The sequence below is a fragment of the Carcharhinus amblyrhynchos genome, chromosome 1 (genome assembly GCF_965287045.1).
Source record: "Carcharhinus amblyrhynchos chromosome 1, sCarAmb.v2.hapA, whole genome shotgun sequence".
NCBI classification, from domain to species: domain Eukaryota; kingdom Metazoa; phylum Chordata; class Chondrichthyes; order Carcharhiniformes; family Carcharhinidae; genus Carcharhinus; species Carcharhinus amblyrhynchos.
This window is the reverse complement of record NC_137324.1, coordinates 164,272,769-164,296,384: the sequence shown is the minus strand read 5'-3', so window position 1 is coordinate 164,296,384 and position 23,616 is coordinate 164,272,769. Positions and strand designations below refer to the sequence as shown.

Below are 23,616 nucleotides of genomic sequence, written 5' to 3'. Positions count from 1 at the left end.
TAAATATGCAACACTGTATTAGTCTGACCGAATGAAATCCAAACCATACACTTTTAAGGGAAAGTAACAATGCTTTTTTAAAACCGATTTGATATTTTGAACCAAACTAGGGTTGGTGAATTTTAACTTTTTCAGAGAACGCGTCGCAACAATTAATTTGTGCCCATTCCCATGAATCAGACACTACGCGTCTGCCAAATGGTTAACTCAAATGAAAAGGTCTAAGTATTGAGTTGCTATATATGAATCGCCATGGTAACAAGTCACATGATTCTCCTCTCGGGACATTGTTTAGTCACGTGTATCAGTGAGCAGACAAACCAGCTACCGAGCAGTATCGAGTTTATCCTGACCTTGCAATGTGATGTAATATATAGGGCAGAAGAGAAGGACAGTAAAGGCACTGGGGATTTTAATGGCCTAGAAATTTGCTGGTGTTGAGTCTGCTTTTCAGGTGCAAATTCTTTTATTTCATTTATTACTATCACAAGTGGGCTTACATTAACACTGCAGTGAAGTTACTGTGAAAATCCTCTAGTCACTGCACTGTGCACTGGCCATGTTAAATTCTCCCTCAGTGTACCCAAATAGGCACCAGAGTGTGTTGACTAGGTGATTTTCACAGTAATTTCATTGCAGTGTTAATGTAAGCCTGCTTGTGACACTAATGAATAAATGTAAACTTAACTGAGGAAGAATTTAGCATAGCCAATACACCTAACCAGCACATCTTTTGGAAAACGCACGAGGAGAACGTGCGGACTCCACACAGAAAGTGACCCAAGCCGGGAATCGAACTCAGGTCCCTGGCGCTCTGAGGCAGCAGTGTTAACCATTGTGCCACCATGCTGCCATGGCAAGATGGCGAGCAGGGCATGTGAACTTATTATGCGCCAGAACTCTCACCCAACGTGTTGGTGAAACTACTGAAACACCGCTTAACATTTTGGAAATACAAACGGAGGCTCTAATAGGTTTTCAAGTTCTGTTTTGTAGAATTGAGTAGTCCCGAACACAACCTGTGCCTTTTGTCCTTCTCCAAATTAGAAGCATAAAATAGAATCCCTACAGTGCAGAGAGAGGCCATTCAGCCCAACTCTCCGAAAGAACATCTTACTCAGGGTCCACCATCACCATCACCATGGGCTGCAGCCTGCACCCTTATTGCCGCAATGTGAAGGGGGCTGGAATCCTGGAATGGAGTCCCATCTTCCCCTCCCCAACATTCAAAACGGATTTTTCCTCATGTCAGGGCAGCAAAGTCAGCCCTGCATCTGGGCCGTGGATAAGGTGGGGGAATTCCTGGATAAGGGAGGCCCAATCCCTGGCCCCAGCCATTTCCTTCCATTTAAGGGGCAGGAGAAGGTCCAGCTCATTACAAGGTATTGAAGAAACTTCTAGAAACCCAGCACAGCCGACAGAACATCAAGAAGGGCGGCAAGTTGGGAAAAGGCCTGTTTCCATTCTGTAAATCTCTATGACTCTATGACCATTTCTGCCTAGAACTTCAAGGAAACTGAATATATTCCGATGCAATTTAAAAGCAGCAACAGCTGGAAAAACTAATCAAGACTTGGCAGTATCCGTGGAGTCAGAAACGGAGTTAACTTTTTGATTTCGTGTGACATTTCTTCAGAGCCCTTAAGAGTCAAGGTTTGGGCAAGGTTTAAAGAAGTACGAGGCAAGTTTTTTACACAAAGGATGGTGGGTGCCTAGAACTCGCTGCCAGGGGAGGTAGCGGAAGCCAATATGATAGTAACTTTTAAGAGGCGTCTTGACAAATACATGAATAGGATGGGAATAGAGGGACGTGGTCTTCAGAAGAGTAGGGGGTTTTAGTTCAGTCAGGCAGCATGGTCGGTGCAGGCTTGGAGGGCCGAAGGGCCTGTTCCTATGCTGTAATTTTCTTTGTTCTTTGACACAAAAACTTTGGGCGCAATCTTACCTGCCATTCACGCCACACTCCTGCTGCAGCGAGGTTGGAGAATAGTCAAATCTCCATTCACTGCAGCTGGATGGGAAAATCCTGACGGCATGAACAGTGATAAGATTCCGGCCGTTAACTCTGTTTTCTATCTCCACGGATGCTATCAGACCAGCTGAGTTTTCCCACTAATTTTTTGCTTTCATTTCAGATTTCCAACATCCACTGTATTGTGTTCCTGTAAGAATTATGTTAGTGTACATAAAGGCAACTTTTGAGTTCTGATATCATGTAATGACCTACTTTGCATTTTGCTCTGACCTACATTGGCTCCAACCTAATAGTTCTACTTTTAAATGTTCATGCTTGGTCCCAAATCCTCTCACACCTTCACCCTTCCATATCTCTGTTACCTCTATCCCTACAACTGAATTCCTATAATTCTGACCTTCACGCACTCCTGCTTTTCATCACTCTGCCACTGGTAACTGTGCCTTCAGCTGCCTGGGCCCTAAGCTCTGAAATTCCATTCCTAAATCCCTTTGCCCTCTCTCTCCTCCGTTACGATGTTCCTCCAGATCTGCCATTCTTTTTGTGACCTCTGCTCATGTCTCCTTATGTGGTTCGCTGTCAAATCTCAAGTGTTAATGCTCTTGCGAAGTGCCTTCTGATGTTCTGATACACCAAAGGTATTAAATAAATGCAAGTTGTTAAATATTTTGATCGTATTCTTCAAAATCGCGCAACAATTGACTTATTCTGTCCGCTTTTACGTCTCTAATAAAATTACATCGAGCATTTTTAATTCATTTCTCTTTACATCTCTTCTGAAAACACTGCCCATGTTGAAAGTGGCTCCATTAGTACCAGGAGCTGCTTAATACTGTGGTCAAGCACCCATTCTTCATTGGCACGCAGTCTTCATCACAGATTGGTCATGCTAAGTTGACGCTAGTGTCAGGAGCATTGGTAGGGTAAATGTATGGGGTTATGGGAATAAAGCCTGGGTGGGACTCTGGTCGGTACAGACTTGATGGGCCGAATGGCCTCCTTCTGTCCTATGGGTATTCTGTGATTCAACTGATTATCTGCACAAGCACATTTCCCAACCAGGTCACTGGAAGATAGCAACCAGGAATCGACAACCTCGTCTGAAAGCACTGGTCAGTTATGTTATCTATTCTGGCTGACAACAGCTAACTCATACGGAGCATGGGGCTGACACGTAAAACAAATGTGGAACCTTTGCACTAGTATAATCTCACTGAGACGTTTCATGCTACTTTTTGTTTCCTCATCCTAGAAGACTTGAACATGCCTCTTTGGTCGGCAGAATGGCACAGTGGTTAGCAGTGCTGCCTCACAGCGCCAGGGACCTGGGTTCGATTCCCGGCTTGGGTCACTGTCTTTGCGGAGTTAGCACATTCTCCCCGTGTCTGTTTGGTTTATCTTCAGGTGCTCCAATTTCCTCCTACAGTCCAAAAGGTTAGGTTAGGCTGGTTAGGTGATATTGGTCATGCTAAATTCTCCCTTAGTGTACCCAAACAGGTACTGAAGTGTGGTGACTAGGGGATTTTCACAGCAACTTCATTGTGGTGTTAATGTAAACCTACTTATGACATGAATAAATAAACCTCATAAACTGGATTTTACATCATGGAACTTATGCATTTCTAATTCCAAATCCCTTTTCAGATTGTGTTGCGTATCAAACGTGGCAGAAAGAAATTTGAGGTGGATTTCTTTTTTCTATGTTTTTCAGAAGAAGCTGCACAAACTCATGTTGCTATGCCTACTGCACTATCCATAACCTCAGTGACTATCAGACTACTCCATTACCTTAACAAAGCCAGAACTAAAAGCAGATGAACATTCATATTCAGTTCGAGTACTGGTTTGACATATCATCTGCCCATTAATCTCCGATACAGATTCGGGAGCAGAGGAGCTCAAAAATCAAGTGGAACTAATGCTGATTCATCACTTTGCCTATTGTTTCTCTGATATCCCACAGGGTTGGAATACATTATATTACAGGGATCACAATGATGTGAAACATCCAGCCGCAATAGAAAAGACATTGCTCGACTTACAAGCACAGTCAATTTGACTAAGGCAGGAGAAAGTATAATCTCAATCTGTTTTTTTTCTGGTCCTGTAGACCAGGAAGACTTTAATTTTGGCACTGAAGGCATCAGAGAAAAGTTTAAAGTTTATTTATTAATGTCACGGGTAGCCTTACATTAACACTGCAGTGAAGTTACTGTGAAAATCCCCTAGTCACCACACTCCGGCGCCTGTTCGGGTACACTGAGGAAGAACTTGGCATGGCCAATGCACCTAACCAGTGCATCTTTCAGACTGAGAGAGAGGAAACCAGAGCACCCAGAGAAAACCCACACAGAGACGGGGAGAAAGTACAGTGACCGAGTCAGGAATTGAACCCAGATGCCCGGCACTGTGATGTAGCAGTGCTAACCACTATGCCACCGTGCTGCCCTAATAGATGATGGAAGTTAACAGGACAAAACAGAAATGGTGGTGATCACAGCAAGGTTCATCCAATATTAGAAATGTTAAAAATGTAACGTGTAATTAGAGTTTGACATCTAATTGACAGGGTAAGCCTTTTACAACCATCAGTGGCAGAGATGGAATTGAACGATCACTGCAGCCTGAACTGCTGCACAGTGTAATCAGTAAGTCACAGTAGATATGACTGCCTAATGAGCTGTTTTGCAGCTCAAAATGAGAATACAGTCACTCAATAAAACAGTAATTAAAATATTTTAAGTCTAAAAAGATATGCTAAAAATTGTAAGTATGTACTTAAAGCTCAAGGGTTTTGAAAAGCGGAACAGAATGTGAGGTCACATGAAGTGGCAGCATAATGGTTAGGATTGTTGTCTCACAACGCCAGGGACCCGGCTTCGATTCCCAGCTTGGGTTACTGTCTGTGTAGAGTTTGCATGTTCCCTCCGTGTCTGTGTGGGTTTCCTCCGGGTGCTCCGGTTTCTTCCCACAGTCTAAAGATGTGCAGGCTAGATTGATTGGCCATGCTAAATGTTCCCTTAGTGTCCCAAGATGTATAGGTTAGGGGGATTAGCAGTGCAAATACGTGAGGTTATGGGGTAAGCCTGGATGCAGACTCAATGGGCCAAATGGCCTCCTTCTGCACTGTATGGATTCTATGAAATCGTCGCGGAGTTTTACCACCTCAAGGCTAGATTACAGCTCTTTTGTCCATGTTTGGATAAAGTTATAATAAGTTCTGGAGCCGAACCCAAACTAAGCATCAGTGAATAGCAGCAAAGTGAATCTTCACAGAAAGCACACAGAGGACACATCCACTTTTTACAGCATTAGTTGGCATTAGTTTAAATGTCCATTGTAAAGATTAGTTAATGGATAATGTGAAGCGGCACAGTAGCACAGTGGTTAGCACAGCTGCTTCACAGCTCCAGGGTCCAGGGTTCGAGTCCCGGCTTAGATCACTGTCTGTGTGGAGTTTGCACATTCTCCTCGTGTTTGCGTGGGTTTCCTCCGGGTGCTCCGGTTTCCTCCCACAGTCCAAATATGTGTGGGTTAGGTTGATTAGCCATGCTAAAAGTTGACCCTTAGTGTCCTGAAATTTGTAGGTTAGAGGGATTAGTGGGTAAATATGTAAGGATATGGGGGTAGGGCCTGGGTGGGATTGTGGTCGGTGCAGACTCGTTGGGCCAAATGGCTTCTTTCTGCACTGTAGGATTTCTATGTCTGGATGGGTGAGGTAAGTGGATAGTGGCAAGGGGGCAGTTGGGTAAGGCAGAAGGCGGTGAGTAGATCAGGGGTAGACAAGTCAGCCAGGGTTGTCAGGTTGGGCGCTAATCAGGTTGAGTGGACCGCGGGGTAGTCAGGGAGGTAGCCAAGGGTCAGTATGAGGGATTGGGTGGTCAGTTGTGTAGTTACCCAGAAGTTAGACTAGGATTTTGCCTGGGTAACTATTCAGATCAGTAGTTTGGAACTCTGCAAAAGTTTCTGACACTAATTCAGATTTGGAGACATTTCCCAGAGGGTCCTTTGGAGCAGGGTAATTGCCCATCGGAACTTCAAACTTGTAGGATAATTTCCATGGAATCAATGTTTTGGGACTTCTGCAGGCTCCCAATCTACGCCAGGACTCTGACAATCTGGACAGCGGACCTATGTATTTCAAAGGTTTTGGCAGAGGATGAAGTGGTTCATCCCATAGTGCCTGTGTCAGTGCGAACTTGACATCAGAGCTACATACTCAAAATCCAAATTCTTTATTTCCCTTTCTGTCCTCTTCATTACCCAGATTCTCCAGATTAGTGCTTTGATCCTCTGTTTTTTCCTGCCCTGGCCTTGTACCATTTTCTCACGTGAGTTTTAGAATCATAGAATCCCCACAGTGCAGAAAGAGGCCATTTGGCCCATCGAGCCTGCACCAACTCTTACCCAGGCTTACCTCGTAACCACAAGTATTTATCCCACTAATCCCCCTAGCTATCTTGGGACATGAAGGAGCAATTTAAGTTTATTTACTTACGTTAAAAACGCCACACTCCGATGCCTGTTCGGGTACACTGAGGGAGAATTTAGAATGGCCAATGCACCTAACCAGCAGATCTTTGGACTATGATAGGAAACTAGAGCACCCAGACCCATGCAGACAATGAGAAGAACGTGCAAACTCTACAGACAGTGACCCAAGCAGGAATCGAACCCAGGTCCCTGGCATTATGAGACAGCAGTGCTAACCACCGTACCACTGTTCCACCAGTCAACTGTATAACAGCATGGAAAAAGATGGTTGTTAAAGGAATATAAAATTGTAACTTGTCTCACAATCAGTTTTCATAGAATGCCTCGGGTGCAAAAGGAGGCAATTTGGCCCATCAAGATTGTACCGACTCTGACAGAGTATCACATCCAGGCCTTCTCCCTGTTCTATCCCCATGCCTCCACACATTTATCATGGTTAACCAACCTAATCTGCACATCTTTAGACTGTGGGAGAAAATTGGAGCACCCAAAGGAAACCCGTGCAGACATGGGGAGAACGTGCAAACTCCACACAGGCAGTCACCCAAGGCCGGAATTGAATCCGAGTCCTTGATGCTGTGAAGCAGCATTGCTAACCACTGTGCCACCGTTTGCAGAAGTCACAAAAGATGATGTAATGTTGCAGCCAAGATGTGTGCTTTCTGTCATTTTTATTCCATTTGGCAGCAATAGTAGGCCAATGAGCTGAGAGGATAAGTTGAAGGACATTCATTCTAATATTTTTATCAGTTTTTGACACTGCTGTGTATTTATATTATCTTGTTATTTGGTGTTTGTAAGTTGAGTGGCAATTGGATCTGCAGCAAATTGTGACCTAAGGAAAAATTAAATAAAATATTAAAGCAATACCAAAAATATAGCCAATTACACAATTGACAGAGGGTGAGTGATGCTGGGAGAATTGAGAGAGATGGAAACCTTGAGGTGAGGAAGGGAAGAAAATAGTGGGAGAATTGGGAGAGGTGGAAATCCTTAAACAAACACCCCTTTTTCAAAGGAACATCTATGACAAGACCCAAATTTATAATGTGACCCAAAATCAAAGAGAGGACTGTGAGATCAGGGGAAGGGCACCAAAGCTGGAAAGGTACATGAGTCTGACAACACCAGGTTTTAGTCCAACCTGGTGTTGTCAGACTTTTTACTGTGTTTACGCCAGTCCAACGCCGGCGTACCCACATCAAGGTACATGAGTGACATGAGAAACAGGATGGAACAAACATAACATTGTGAAGGTGATGCATTAAACTCAAGGTAGAGTCAGTAAGCAGCATGGTGGCACAGTGGTTAGCACTGCTGTCTCACAGCACCAGGGACCCAGGTTCAATTCCTGGCTTGGGTCACTGTCTGTGCAGAATCTGCACCTTGTCCCCGTGAGTTTTGGCTGGGTGCTCCGGTTTCCTCCCACAGTCCGAAAGACATGCTGGTTGGTGCATTGGCCATGCTGAATTCTCCCTCGGTGTACCCAAACAGGCACCGGAGTGTGGCGACGAGGGGATTTTCAAAGTAACTTCATTGCAGAGTTAATGTAAGCCTACTTGTGACACTAATAAATAAGTATAAACAGTATGAACACTTTTAACTTTGTGCATTAGAGATATAAACACGGCCACATAACACTGCAAACAGACTAATTAGTGTTTTTTGTACCTGCAGCGCCTCTGAACTCATATCCGTCTGATTGGCTTGTGAAAGGTGGGGCTGTACTGATAAAGCTTTCTTATGCAGGTGGCAGTTCAGAAATCGGACAGAAACCTTCTCAGAAACCAGCCCATTAACTCCAACTGACTGGATGCTGACTTGAATTGGCACACTCAGGTCAAGATCTTCCAATAGGATCTGCAACACATGAAGGAAGCAATTTCATTTGATAGACAACTACAATATATTAATGTCCGGCAGCAAAATTTAAGAGTTTGCAGATGACACGATACTCAGGAATGTGGTAAACAGTGAGGGGGATAATAACAAACTTCAAGAGCAGGGACCGTGAAATGGGCAGACGTACTGTAGATGAAATTTAATACAGAGATCTGTGAAATGATGTATTCTGCTAGGAAGAAAGAGGCAAGATAATATGAACGTGATTGTATTACTTGAAAAGGGATTGCAAGAATAGAGAAACATAAGGAAGTCAGACACAAATCTTTGAAGATGGCAGAACAATTTGCGATGGCTGTTAAAAGCATACAGCTTTGTCAGTAGAGGTAGGTTACAAACATAAGGAAGTTATGCTGAGTCTTTGTACAGACTATTTAGGTCCTGGCTGGAGGATCATTTCCAATTTTTTTAATTTATTCACTCATAGCATCTGGGCATCACTGGATGGACCAGCATTTTATTGCCCATCTCTAATCGCCATTGAGCTGAGTGGCTTCTTAGGGCATTTAAGAGTCAACCATATTACAGTGGATTTGGAGCAATATATGGGTTGGACCAGGTAAGGACAACAGATTTCCTTCCCTGAAGGGCATGAATGAAGCAGTTTTTACAGGAAGCGATGATGGTTACTTGGTCATTGCCAGACTTTTAATTCAAATTTTCATTGAATTGGAATGTCATCATCTGTTGTGGTGTGATTTTAGCATGAATCCTCAGAACATTACTCTGGATTTCTGGTTTACCAGTCCAGTGATAATGCCACAATGCCACCTCTCCTTTCTGGAGAATACACTGTAGAAAGGGTGTTGTGGCTTAAGAAAGGGTGCAGAGAAGATTTCCTGAAATAGACCAGGGATTTGAGACTTCATAAGAACATAAGAAAATAAGAATTAGGAGCAGGAGTAGGCCATTTGGCCCCTTCAAGCCTGCTCCGCCATTCAATAAGATCATGGCTGATCTTTTTATGGACTCAGCTCCACTTCCCCACCCGCTCACCATGACCCTTAATTCCTTTACTGTTCAAAAATCTATCTATCTTTGCCTTCAGTTACCTGCAGAGTACCGGGGACCTGGGTTCAATTCCGGCCTTGGGTGAATCTGTGTGGAGTTTGCAAATCCCCCCTGTGTTTTTCCTGAGGGCTCCGGTTTTCTCTCAAGGTCCAAAGGCATGCAATTTAGGTGGCTTAGCCATGCTAACTTCTGTCTTCGTGTCAGGGGGATTAGCAGGGTAAATACAAAGGTTACGGGGATAGGGCCTGCGTGGGACTGTTGTTGGTCCAGGCTTGAGGGGCTGAATGGCCCCTTTCTGCACTGTAGGCATTCTATTATTCTATGAATACAGTTGCTGGGGTTGCACGATTGCACTGGTGTTTTTGACCATTTAAATTTTACATAGTCCCAGGGTAATAAGCACACCCACAATCACGAATCAACTTGCAACACGGCTGCGATCTTACTAGCTGTTCATGCCCCACTGCCGCTGCAAGAGAGGATGAAGAATTTGGTGCTTGGCCAAATCTCTGTGCACTAAAGGAGGACCAGGAAATCCTGCCAAAGTGAATGGCCAGAAGATTCTGCTCTGGGATTGGATTCTCTGGCCTCCCCATGATGTTTCCCTCCCAGGCGAAGGGTGGCAGGCTGTTGACTGCCTGTGGGGTGTTCTGGTCTCACCGCTGTCGATGGGATTTCCCACTGAATCTACCCCCAACACCACCAGGAAACCCATTGCAGGAGTGTGCCGTCAGCGGGATCAGAAGGCGTAAACAGCCGAAAGCTCCAGCTCCAGATCAAAGACAACGGCACTCACGTGAAAGTTCTTAACAAAGAGCTGGCATGCCAAGCACAGGTGCTCAGATCATGAAGGCAGAGCCCCAGTGGTCAGATCGCCACTGGGGTCAGATTGTCACCGGGGTCAGGGCGCTACCAGGGTCAGGTCGTCACCGGGGTCAGATCACTATCATGGTCAGGTTGTCACCGGGGTCAGGATGCCACTGGGGTCAGATCGCCACTGGGGTCAGACATTACCATGGTCAGGTTGTCACCGGGGTCAGGTTGTGTGGTGTGAATGTATGACAAACAAATCACAGCGATCTTTTACAACACATTAGCAACTGGGAAGTACATCGACACAAAAAAAGTCCTCTTATATACACACGTACATATATATCGATGTCTGGCTTAAAACATCAGGAACTTGGGTGATTCTAATTCTTATGATACTGTGCTACAGATCTGACATGCCACTTTCATGCATCCAATATTTTACAAGTTGAGGTAGATTATTGTGGCCTAATTGAAGTGTCTGTATGAATTAGCATTGTGCAGAGACCAAGGGGAAGAAATGGGACAGGGATCACACTATTCCATTATAGAATCAATTGCTATTCCGTGTTGTTGCTCTAACAGTCTGCTCTGCCACACCACAGCCTTTGCACTGAAGATGAAAAATTGCTTCACATTTTCTCTGAAGCTGAGGTGAGCTACAATAATTCATTGCTGACTGGTTATAGATTTCACACAATACTGCAATTATTGACGGTAACAATTAGGACTATTTTTTCCTCAGAATGTTTACTGCTCAGCCGTGATTTTAAAGCCAAGGATTCAAATGTTTTAAGACAACTTGCATCCCTTAAAGAAGAGAGGCGGATGAGTATTGTCCTTCACGACAGAATTGATTTAGTCTTAACGCTAAAAACAGCACAGCATTTGTCCGTCCACCGTTCCTTTTTGCCTGCATTTGCAGTAATTGCATCTCGACTGCTCCATACCCCCATGAGGTGAATGAAAATTGAATATGGTGAGGCTCAGTAAAAAGAGCCCTCAAGCTTGGATATTTGCAATGACAGACAGCCTCTACATCATTGTCAAAATGGTGCAAAGGGCTGAAGAACAGAATTCCTACTCCCAAACATCATTTTCACGGGGCCGAGGGAATGGGGCCAGGTTGGGATTTGCATAAACACAGTTTGTGGAAGCAGCTTCCCACATAAAACAGCAGTTGCCACTACTCAAGTTTAATTTAGGTAACTCAGGTGTAAGAAACACGACGTATGAGGGTTAGATCTGGTAGGAGCAGGTCTGAACTTTGTAGAGTCTTTTGGAGAGATGGAATACACTTTTGCAAAGTGTATATAACCTTTGGATATGGTCCTGGGACACCTGTGGAGGAGGTCAAGTGCCCCTTGGGATTGTTTAAAGTAAGCATAAATGTGCATCAGAAGTGTATAAACTCATTAACTGTCAGCTGAGGAGGCATGTGATGTACTGGTATTGTCGCTGGATGGGTAATGTTCTGGGGATCCAGGTTAAAATCCCAAGGCAGGTGTTGAAATTTGAATTCAGTAAAAATCTGGAATTAAAAGTCTAGTAATGACTTTGAAATCATTGTCAATTGTCATAAAAACCCATCTGGTTCATTAGTTTAAATTCTTCATTATTGTCACAAGTAGGCTTACACTGCAATGAAGTTACTGTGAAGATCCTCTTGTCGCCACACTCCGGCACCTCTTGGGTACACTCAGGGAGAATTTAGCATGGAAAATGAACCTAAGCATGTCTTTTGGATTGTTGGAGGAAACCGGAACACCCAGAGGAGACCCACACAGATAGGGGGAGAATGTACAGACTCTGGACAGACATTGACCCAAACGAGGAATCAAACCTGGGTTCCTGGCTCTGAGGCAGCAGTGCTAACCACTAAATATCCTTTAGCGAAAGAAATTTGCCATCATTACCCCATCTGGCCTACATGTGGTTGACTCTTAAATACCCTCAGGAATGGTCCATAAATGCTGGCCCAACCAAGGCTGAGGGCGTCCATTACTTATTCCCTACCACCTCTCTGCAGGGCTACCCCACAACACAACTGAGCTCGCCCCTCCATAATCCCTCAACTAACCTACCTCTCCACCAGTGGGCCTGACCCAACCCCCATGCCATCTTTTTGTCTGACCACTCGCTCCCCCAGGCCTGCCCCAAACCTGACTCCTGCCCTAAGTCTGGCCTGACTCCTGCCCCAGTCCAACCTGACTCCCATCCTCCTTCAAGGCCCAACTATCGACTTCCACCCACCTTCCACCCCCAGGCTCAATCCAACTCTACTGAACTGTGCCCTTTAAATTGGGCTAGACCTTTAACAACTGCTATTGTGGTAAAAATGAGGGCTGGCTAACTGTGACTGAGGTGCCCTCAACTGTAGGCCCCGGGGGCGCACTGCACCACACAAATCTTCCCTAGATTACCATTCCATTGGGAGTTTTAGCCCAATTTGTGACCTTATTGAACGGTGGAGTGGGTGAATGGCCTACTCCTATGTGTTCCAATGCGTTTCAGCCAAATTATTTGTTTTGCTGCTCAAATCTATCATAGAATCCCCACAGTACAGGAGGAAGCCATTTGGCCCATTGAGTCTGTACTGACCACAATCCCACCCACACCCTATTCCCGTAACCCCATTTACCTTCTAATCTCCCTGACACTAAGAGGCAATTTAGCAGGGCCAATCAAACTTACCTGTGCATGTTTGGACTGTGGGAGGAAATCAGAGCACCCAGAGAAAACCTCAGGTAGACACGGGGAGAACGTGCAAACTCCACACAGACTGTGACCTGAGGCCAGAATTGAACCCAGGTCCCTGGCGCTGTGAGACAGCGTTGCTAACCACTGTGCTTCCGTTCTGGTATCACACTTAATGAGCTTTAACATAAATTTACATATGCAAGGTGACATAAGAAACTCACATCGCTGAGATTGGTGCAAAGACTCACATGCCAGTCTCCAAACCTCATAAGCTAGAAGCCCAGATATTGTTATTTCTAATTTTGTGAGGCTCAACGAGATACTCAGAATCAGCAGGCTGTCTACAGATGGAGTAGGCAAATAATGAAAGGCTTGGTTTGTAATTATTTTACCTGACGGAGGTAGCAGTAGTTTGAGAGAATGCTGACCAGGTGTCAGGAATACCAGGAGTGGAGAGTATCATGGGATGGCACCCACGTACTATACACCCCACTGAAAACCAATCACAAACTCCTGACAGGAAGCGAGTAAGTTATCCTGTGAGGAGGATACTTTGTAATATCACACAGGGCGAAGATCCTAACCTGCCTTAACCAGCAGCTTGTCATTTTATTTTCTCCTTGTAACCCCATACATTTAGCATGGCCAATGCAACTAACCTGCACATCTTTGGAATGCCCCCTTTTCCATCATAAAAAGACAGTTAGCTTTTATTGGTAGAGAGATTGAGTTTCGGAGCCATGAGGTCATGTTGCAGCTGTACAGAACTCTGGTGTGGCCGCATTTGGAGCATTGCGAACAGTCCTGGTCGCCGCATTATAGGATGGATGTGGAAGCATTGGAAAGGGTGCAGCGGAGATTTACCAGGATGAGGAAAGGCTGACGGACTTGAGGCTGTTTTTGTTAGCGAGAAGAAGGTTAAGAGGTGACTTAATAGAGGCATACAAAATGATCAGAAGATTAGATATGGTGGAAAGTGAGAGTCTTTTTCCTCAGATAGAGATGGCTGGCATGAGGGGACATTGCTTTAAATTGAGGGGCGATAGATATACGACAGACATCAGAGGTAGGTTCTTTACTCAGAGAATAGTAAGAGCTTGGAATGCCCTGCCTACAATAATAGTGGACTTACCAACATTAAGAGCATGTAAGTGGTCATTGGCTAAATATATGGATAATATTGGAATAATGTAGGTTAGATGGGCTTTAGATTGCTTTCACAGGTCAGTGCAACATCGAGGGCTGAAGGGCCTGTACTGCATTGTAATGTCCTATATTCTATAATTCCATCAGAGGTTTAACAGCAAAGTAGATGCATATAATAAGTTCTTACCTTTGTGCAGGTCGATCCCATTATTGACTTGTAAAACTCACCATCAATGAAAACCTGTCAAGTAAATATCAAGGTTTCAACATAATTTTAATAATTGAGTCATTTTAACACAGCTGCGATAAGGGGTGGCCAACTATCATGCTTCAAGGAGGTGGGTTGACACTTCAAGCGTATCAAGGATACAAGCCTTGTTTGTATTAATATTTTGAATTCAAGCATGGACATCTGTGTTTTCTGAGCCTTTGAAAACTTGGCAGCTAAACCCAGGCAAAGATTGCCAAATCCAGGAGATAATTCAGAGTGTCTTCCTGAACAATCCCCAATATTTTCCATGATTGTGGCCTCCTCACGTGGACTCCATTCTGTCCAGAGGTCTCTGATTGCAACGCCCCATTCGAAAGGCTTCCAATCCTGCCTTGGGTTGGGGGGAGGTTGAATCAGGGAAAGGACACTATTCAATATTCTCATGTAGAATTCTGGCCTCATGTGGAACCCACTACCAATACCATGTCAGCTGACATAAACGGCCTTAACAAACAGTGCCTGCTATGAGTCTGCGTCCCTGAGAAGGTGCTAGAACTCTTGTCTGTTCATCGTAAAATTGTGGGTTCAAGTCCCAGTCCAACAAAAAAAAATCAAGGCTAGAGGCACCATCTTTCAAATGAGACATTAAACTGAGGCCTTGCGTTTTACCCAGGTAAATGCCATGGCACTGTTACAATGAAGAGCAGGGAGCCATCCTCAATGTCCTGACCAATATTTATCACATAATCATCACCACATTTCTGTTTCTGGGAGCTTGCTGTGCGCAAACTAGCTGCCAAGTTTCCAACATTACAACAGTGACTATATTTAAAACCTACCTCATTAGCTGTGAATCAATTTGAGAGATGTATTAGTCATGAAAGGTGTTATATAAATGCAAGTCTGTCTTTCTTTTCTTTACATCCATAGCAGCATAAGAGATTGGAGCAGGGAGTAGATCATATAACTCTTCAAAGCTGCTTCACAATTTGATACGATCCTGGTGGATTTTCTGCCTCACCTTCACTTTCCTGCTCACTCCCCATATTCCTTGAATCCCAGAGAGGTCAAAGATCTGTCTATCTCAGTTTCAAATAAATTCAATGATGGAGCGTCCACCACTCTCTGAGGAAAGGAATTCCAAAGGTTCACAATTCTCTGATTAAAGAGATTTCTTCTCATCTCAGTGTTAAATAATCAACCCGTTACCCTGAGACTACGCCCATTGTGTTTTAAATTATCTGGCCATGATGCGCAGGTGGCAGATGCAAAAATGATATTTTAACAATGAAATGGATAGAATTTTCAAACACATTAGGTGGGATTTTCCAACACCAGGCACTCCAAGACTAGAAATTCCCTTCCGCAATCAATAAAGTGGGAAATGGTCTGCTGAATTATGATTCCTGCAGCGGGTGGGACCAGAAATTTCCGCCCATGATTTTTGAAGCAATGATAATTGTTTAATTGGAATGTCACATCTAATTAATCAGATTAACCCACTGGTAGCTACCAGTCACCATCAACTGTTGCCAAATTCTCTCAGGACAGTAAATTACCCCCATTAAATAAACAGAATATTTTAAATAAATGGGAACATGCCCAGGAATGATATCAAGTGATCAAAGTGGGGGTGGCATGGTGGCACAGTGTTGGCACTGCTGCCTCACAGCACCAGGGACCTGGGTTCGATTCCCAGCTTGAATCTGTGTGGAGTTTGCATGTTTTCCCCCAAGACTGTGTGGATTTCCTCCGGGTGCTCCAGTGTCCTCCCACACTCCAAAGGAGCGGGGGTTAGGTTGATTGGCCATGCTAAATTGCCCCTCAGTGCCTGGAGATTGATAGGGTTATGGGGATAGGAGCTGGGTGGGATCGGGGTTGGTGCAGACTCAATGGACCAAATGGCCTCCTTCTGTACTGTAAGGATTCTATGAAAAGTTGAGGTCTGTGGAATCTTTGATTAGATTACTGTCTCATAAACCATTTCTAGGCTTCAGTAGCCTATGAATCACTGCCTCAGCAGTCATTTTAGATTGGACTATTCGTAGATTTTCATTTGGTGTTTTAAGCTGATTTAAAGTTTAGCTTAATGAAAGGGCCACAAAGCAACAGCTCTTCTTCTCTGATCTGGTGACACAAAGACATCAGAGGAAAGTTGTTTTTTCTTAAAAGCACAAGGTTTGAATAAAGAAAGGCAACCAAGTGTACAAGAACCATTGCTGTCACTTGAACTAGAGTTTTGTTTTCAGTTTTTTTTTCAGGGCGGGAAAGTGGAACTGAGCAGCGACAGATCAGCCATGATCTTATTGAATGGCGGGGCAGGCTCGAAGGGCTGGATGGCCTACTCCTGCTCCTATTTCTTATGTTCTTATGTTCTTACCCTATTTATGAGTTTGATTAGTGGCATTACCAATCTAGTAACTGTCTGGAATGTGACTTTCATTCCAACTTTGAAAGCCGATGAAAGGGTTAATGATCACACAAGTTTAAAAATCACATAAGCTATGAGAAAAAAAGCTCTTGTTGTAAAAGTCTTCACAGATAAGCAGCAAGGTAATTAGTCTGAGCAAATGCATTAAATCAGATACCTGTAACTGGAAAAAGGGAGTGACAAACAGACACAAGCACAGGCTGGGACAATTATTGCTTGTAACAATGATATATTAAGTCTTCACACTAATTGGATATCATAATGAAGCAAGTATAAGGTGATTATGATTGGCATATGCTAATTACTTACAATCGAATTTGAAGCTATAATTGCTTGTGTATTTCTGAATACTGCACCCTGGCTAGTTACAGACTATGACCTGTGGCTTTCCAGGCTCTGAGAGATAGCTTGCATTAAAACAGCTGTTTAAGAGAACTCCAGGGCTTGGTCTGGTTACTTGAGGGGTAAAGTTATGATCAGTTAAAAGGCTGACAGCAAAGCCCGCAACAGTTGGGCTGGCAAATATAAGTAGAGACCCGAGCATTATGATTGTCAGAGGCAAAAAATGCTGTTGCCATGGACAGTAGACCATACCACACTTCAAACCTGAGGCAATTAATTTATCCTCAATGATGGTACCTTTATTTTTATTGAATAAATTCAAAGGTACTCCGCTTTATCTCATATATATATATATATATATCTCTATCACAGTCTCCAACATACCCTGTAACCTTGAACAAATGTTCCATTGCTGCATCCTTTTTCATCCATGATAGGTTCTTCCCAGTCAATCAGCAGGCTTCCCTGGCCAATGGAGTCGACAATACGGACTGAAGCAACTGGGGCAGGGGTCTCTGGAGAAAAGAAGTGTCAGTATGAAACTCAAGAGTAAAACAACTCAAGCAGAAAAAAGCACTTCTGTAACCATTTGTCAGAGAACCTTCAGAAAAATACCATCATTTTTACTGACAAAAGTGATGCATGTTTCTAGGTTGGGCCTGGTGCGGCATTGTATGGAACAACTATTTTTTGATGCTTTTTTTGATCTTGTCTTCTAATGCATCACTAGCTCAGCTTACTCCTCGCACCATCTTTTCTGATTCGCTGGAATAATGCTCGAGGGTCTGATGTACACTTTCTCGTGTCACTTGATACCCTCCAGTGCCGACCCTGGTGGATCAGGCCACCTACCCTCCAAAGGGCTGCTGGCTGATTGTGCCGCCATTGACATTTCTACAGCATCCACTTGCACCACGTGACATGCGGTCCTGCGTCAGCCAACACGGGTGTTGGCCGATTAACCGCCCGGTTAATCTAAATGTAGCTCTTCACAAGGATCCAGACTGCCTCGCTGGTGGGGGCACTCCCATTCCACAGGACAACATGGGAACTCATGATAGTGCACCAGCCTCTAGTAACGGGTCAGTCTCCACTGAACTGGAGAAGTGCAAAGTCCAGGCTGAGGAATCGTGACTGTATGGCCCTGATAAAGATTGGGCAGAGATTTATCCCCTTGTCCAGTCAACTGGGAACTCCAGGAATTGGCAGGGATCAGCTCTACTCATGTTCCTCCATTTTTCCAGCAGATTGGTGATATTCCTGATGAGGGCCCAACACATGTTGTACTCACTTAATTACATAACAATACACTCACTTACATTCAATTTGCCCTCAAAAACCCACAGAATCTCCTGTCTGTTGCTTCTGGTCAGAGTGCTTGGTTGACTCATGATCACAGTGTTAACACAGGACAGAAGGTAAGAACTCAAAGTCCTTTGAGCATTGACAAGCTTCATGTTGCCCACCTGAGAATCAAAGTGGAAATCTTGTAATATTCCATTGAGGACCTAGCACTGACCCAACGTAGATCGAATCTCAGAGCGGCTGGGTGGGTATTCTTTTGAAGAATTACCAAGCGATTTATCAAAAGACACAATTATCCTGGAAGAAGGAGCTTATTTATTAAAATAAAGAACAAAGAAAAGTACAGCACAGGAACAGGCCCTTCAGCCCTCCAAGCCCGTGCCAATCATGATGCCCTAGCTAAAAAAAACTTTCTGCCCTTACTCAGTCCAAATCCCTCTATCCTTTCCCTATTCAGGTACCCATCCAGATGCCTCTTAAATGTTGCTAATGTGCCTACTTACACCACATCCTGTGGCAGCGCATTCCAAGCCCCCAATCTCTGCATGAAAAACCTCTCCCACACATCTCCCTTAAGCTTTCTCCCACACTTTGACACTTGTAATTGACACTTCCACCCTGAGGAAAAGCCTCTAACTATCCACCCTAACTATGCCTCTCATAATTTTGTAGACCTCTATCAGGTCTCCCCTCAGCCTGTGTCTTTCCAGTGAACCTCTCCTCATAGCCAACACACTTGAGACCAGGCAACATCCTGGCGAACCTTCTTTGCACTCTCTCCAAAGCTTCCATCTCCTTCTGATAGTGTGGTGGCCAGAACTGCACCCAATACTCCAAATTTGGCCTAACCAAGGTTTTATATCGCTGCAACATGATTTCCCATCTCCTCTACTCAGTGCCCTGGGCGATCAAGGTAAGTATGCCATATGCCTCCTTTATCATCTTGGCCACCTGTGTTGCCACTTTTAGGGAACTGTAGACCTGCATGCCCAGATCCCTCTGTATGTTAATGTCTCTGATGGGTCTGTCATTTACAGTATAATTCATACCTAAATTTGATCCTCCAAAAAGCATCATCTCGCATTTGTCTGGATTAAATTCCATCTGCCATCTCTGCGCCCAAGACTCCAATCTATCTGTATCCTGTTGTATCCTCTGACAATCCCTGACCCTATCACAACTTCACCAATCTTTATGTCATCTATAAACTTACTAATCAAACCACCCACATTTTCCTCCAGATCATTTACATATACTGTAAACAACGAAAGTTCCCAGCACTGATCCTTGTGGAACACCATTAGCTACATGTCTCCATTCTGAAAAACACCCTTCCACCACTATTCTGTCTTCTATAATCAAGCCAGTTCTGTATCCATCTAACCAGCCCACCCAAAGTCCCATGTAATTTTAGCTTTTGTACCAGTCTGCCATGTGGGGCCTTGTCAAATGCCTTACTAAAGTCCATATAAACTACATCCACAGCCTTCAAGGTAATAAATATTCTAAAGGTTATTTATTAGTGTCACCAGCAGGTTTACATTAGTACTGCAATGAAGTTCTTTCAGACTGTGGAAAGAAAGCGGAGCACCTGGGGGAAACACACACAGACACAGGGAGAACGTGCGGACTCCATACAGACAGTGACCCAAGCCGGGAATCGAACCCCGGTCCCTGGTGCTGTGAGGCAGCAGTGCTAATCACTGTGTCACTGTGCTGCCTCCGGATTGTAACGGATTTGTTACCTTGCACTGTCTTTGATGCTCTCCTGCCCTGTATCTCTGCCACTGCTCTTTGTTTGATGCTGTGGTCTTTAAGATCTGAAGCCAAACTCTCCGATAAATTGCTTCTTGCTGCCATTTCTAGAAGGGTGCTGCCTGCACTTTCGCCGGACCTTTTTAGGTCACCTCCTTTGTTGGCTGCCTGGTTGTATGGGATCTCGCAGCAGTCCTCTGGGATGCAGTAAGGTTGGTGAGTGGATTTAGGAAGATGTCCAGGCTCCTGCCTCTCTCCTCCTGTATGTCCACAAGCCTCAGTATCTGAGTTTTCCAGTTCATCCTGTGACCTCGATAGAAATAACTGGGATGCATCTTTGTGGCTTGGACGAGGAGTAGAGAGCGAACTTTGACTGGCCTCTGAATTTGTCACAGATGGTGCTACCTACAGAGAAAAAACAATTAAAATATCAGTCTTTAATCCCTCATTAAATAATCTACTGAAGGACCTCCAGCAAAAACACATTGGGGAACAGCTTGATATTATATATTTTGAGATGCAAATTATTGTTAATTTGTATCAACATTAATCATTTAACACAATTTTATAAGGGATTAATTACCCACTCCCATCCCAGCTCTAGAGTCATGCCCCTTGAAACCCAACAATCTCACAGTAATATCACGCTGGGGGCTGCCTTACTGTAAGATCATAACATATAGGAGAAGAATGAGGCCATTCAGCCCACTGAGTCTGCTCTGCCATTCAATCATGGCTGATGAGTTTCTTAACCCCATTCCCCCGCCTTTTCCCCGTAACCATTGATCCCTTTACCAATCAAGAATCTATCTATCACTGTCTTACAGCCTTAATTGATTTAGAGTGGGGAGGGGGATTGTTTCATGAAACAGTGTGTGTGGTGTGATTCAAGATAATGGCCTCCTTCTTACTAACCTTTAATTTGAAAACAAAATTTATATTTAGTCAATATGGCATTTGCCTATCGGCCATTATAGCCTTGAATACATCTATCTTTAATGAATCCACACCCATTTGACACTAATTTTCTCTTCAAATATTTACGGTAACTTTTAGTGTTAGCTTTGACAGCCCTGTATGCTTTTCCTATACTTCTCTCAGTTCCTTATTATTTTCTTTGTGTTCCTGTATTTTACAGCTCTTCCTATCTGTAGACTTCCAATTTTCCATTTTCTTTTATTGATGCTGTCTCTATTACATTTGTTGACACTATAAGTGCAGATTTGTCTTTTCGGAGTACATGTTTGCTTTGTCTAACACTGAACATGAGTGGTCAGTCCAATTTACTGCGTTCAATTTATCCCTCACCCATTTGAAATTGGCCTGACTTCAGTGTAAGAGCTTGGTTTGCTACTCTCCCTTTCGCACAGCCCGCACGCCCCCCCACCCACCCCAAACCTAATTTCAACTCTAATCACGTTATGGTTACTATTTACAAAATGTTCCCCTACTGCCAGACTATGAATTAATTCCGGGCTGTAACTCATCACTAAATCTGGCACAGTCTGTGCCCTCATCATTTCTATAGTGTATTTTCTTCCAAAGATTGCACGAATTAAGAAGTGGGGCATACAATTCTGAGCCCAGGCACAGGAGTGAACAAAAGATCGGCTGCAGCACCTCGGATGATGGATGTCTTTGCATCTCCACTAACGCAGCATTAAACAGCTGTTGTTCCCCGTGTTCCTGTTTCTCATGGGGGTATTCATTTCAATCACATGCTGTGTCACGTCAGCCCCTGGGAAGGAGGGGCAGGGGGCTGGGGGGAAACGGGAGGATGTGAGCAGCGTGTTCACCAATTCCTCCACCTCACACAGTCAGAGCCCCGAAGGTGGCTCAGGGAATCGCAGAAACCTTACCTGTAAAACTGCAGTCGGATCCTTGAAGGCAGCTAATCGAGCGCAGACCAGGAACCAAAAATGGGGCTGCTAATACAGTTTAATACAAGATTCACTGCTTCCCACACTCCCTCAGTCACTGATACAAATACTGGTGTATGTTTTATATTAAATTAAAATTAGGTCAATGAAGTCACAAAGTAATTCTAAACATCACTGAACAATTAAAAAGACAGAATCATAGAACACCTACAGTGCAGAAGGAGGCCATTCAGCCCATCGCATCTGCACCGACAACAACCCCACCCAAACCCTATACCTATAACCTCATTTATTTACCCTGCTAGTCCCCTTGACACTAAAGAGCAATTTAGCATGGTCAGTCCACCTAACTCGCAGATCTTTGAGCTGTGGGCGGCAAACTGGAGCACCCAGAGAAAACCCACGCAGAAACAAAGAAAATGTGCAAACTCCAAACAGACAGTCACCTGGGTCGGAATCGAACCCAGGTCCCTGGTTCTGTGAGGCAGCAGTGCTAACCACTGTGCCACCCAGATAGAATGCTGCACTCTGTGAATGACTCAGTATTAACCTCCAATTGAACTTTATATGGCTAAACTGGGTAGACTTGGTAATACATTGGCATTGCAGGTTGGTGCACTTATGCATGCTCGCAGAGTGTGGAGTGCAGATCTGCAATGTTACTGTGTAGCACAGGGATGTGATCATCCCTTAACGTACCAAAGACAGTCCAGGGAGCTTCCGAATAGAGAGAGAGAGAGAGAGAGAGAGAGAGTGGCATTCCTTAGTTCAAACCACATTTCTAGTCTCTTGTTAATCTCCAAGAACAATTCCGCATTCCTACAAAATCCTTTCCATTTGAGGTGCACTGACCTGGTATTGGTTGCCGCGTGTCTCCTGGGGCAACGTTACAATCCTCCCCGGGCTGCTCATCCTGCCACTTGCGGTGGGCCTGTCCTGGGTTGTGTGCGGATAATGGATGCTGTCTGCCTCCTCCACAAACCGGGCCGGAACCAATCCCAGCTCCCCGTTTACTTCAGCAACGTACATTCCATGTCTGTCTGGCTCTCCGCTGACATGCACTACATCTCCGACAGAAAGAGGCAGCTAAAGGGAAAAATGCCAACATTTTACCGTGCGTCTCGTGGTAACAGATTGTGGCTACCTTAATGAAAATATAATCAATCCTTCTACGTTGGAAGCGGGGATGGAAAATTCTGCAGATGCCCCAAAACGGCTTTATCTGTTGACAGGATCCCCCACTTCCCTCGACATAACAGGAACCCTGACTCTCATAGATTTAAATATCATTATCAGGCCCTTATGACTAAAAGTATCCCCTCCCCCATCCTGGATTGTCCATTCGCGTTGACATGAGGGCACACTGATGCCCCCCACAATGTGCATGTGCTGAGTAGAATCCATCGCAGGTGAGTCCAGCCCCCTGGGGGAAGAGGGTCATGCCTGGCACTGCCAGGCCACCATCCAATGGCAGTGAAGGGGAGAGTTCAATGTAGCGCGGAGGGATGGTAGCTGTGTTGAGGTTGGGGGTTGTTGTTTATATTCTAATTGGTTCCCCAATCTTATTCAAAAACAACATTTTTGGCGAGGCAAACTCAATCAGAACCCGCCCCCGTAACGGTACATCCTTTAATTTTTTTTTGCACTGAGTAGA

General features: G+C 44.4%; 1 protein-coding gene across 4 annotated transcripts in view; it reads right to left on the bottom strand.

Moving 5' to 3' along the window:
• The window catches only part of LOC145346972 (uncharacterized), a 464,774-nt gene that overhangs the window by 23,640 nt on the left and 417,518 nt on the right, over positions 1 to 23,616 (bottom strand). For all 4 annotated transcript variants that reach the window (XM_080194876.1, XM_080194853.1, XM_080194862.1 and 1 more), the window contains 5 exons: positions 22,815 to 23,048; positions 20,073 to 20,487; positions 17,407 to 17,537; positions 14,226 to 14,279; positions 8,141 to 8,329 (listed from right to left, as the gene is read on the bottom strand). In XM_080194876.1, coding sequence (XP_080051002.1) covers positions 8,141 to 8,329; positions 14,226 to 14,279; positions 17,407 to 17,537; positions 20,073 to 20,487; positions 22,815 to 23,048 — 1,023 coding nt within the window. The remainder of the gene's footprint in view (positions 1 to 8,140; positions 8,330 to 14,225; positions 14,280 to 17,406; positions 17,538 to 20,072; positions 20,488 to 22,814; positions 23,049 to 23,616) is intronic.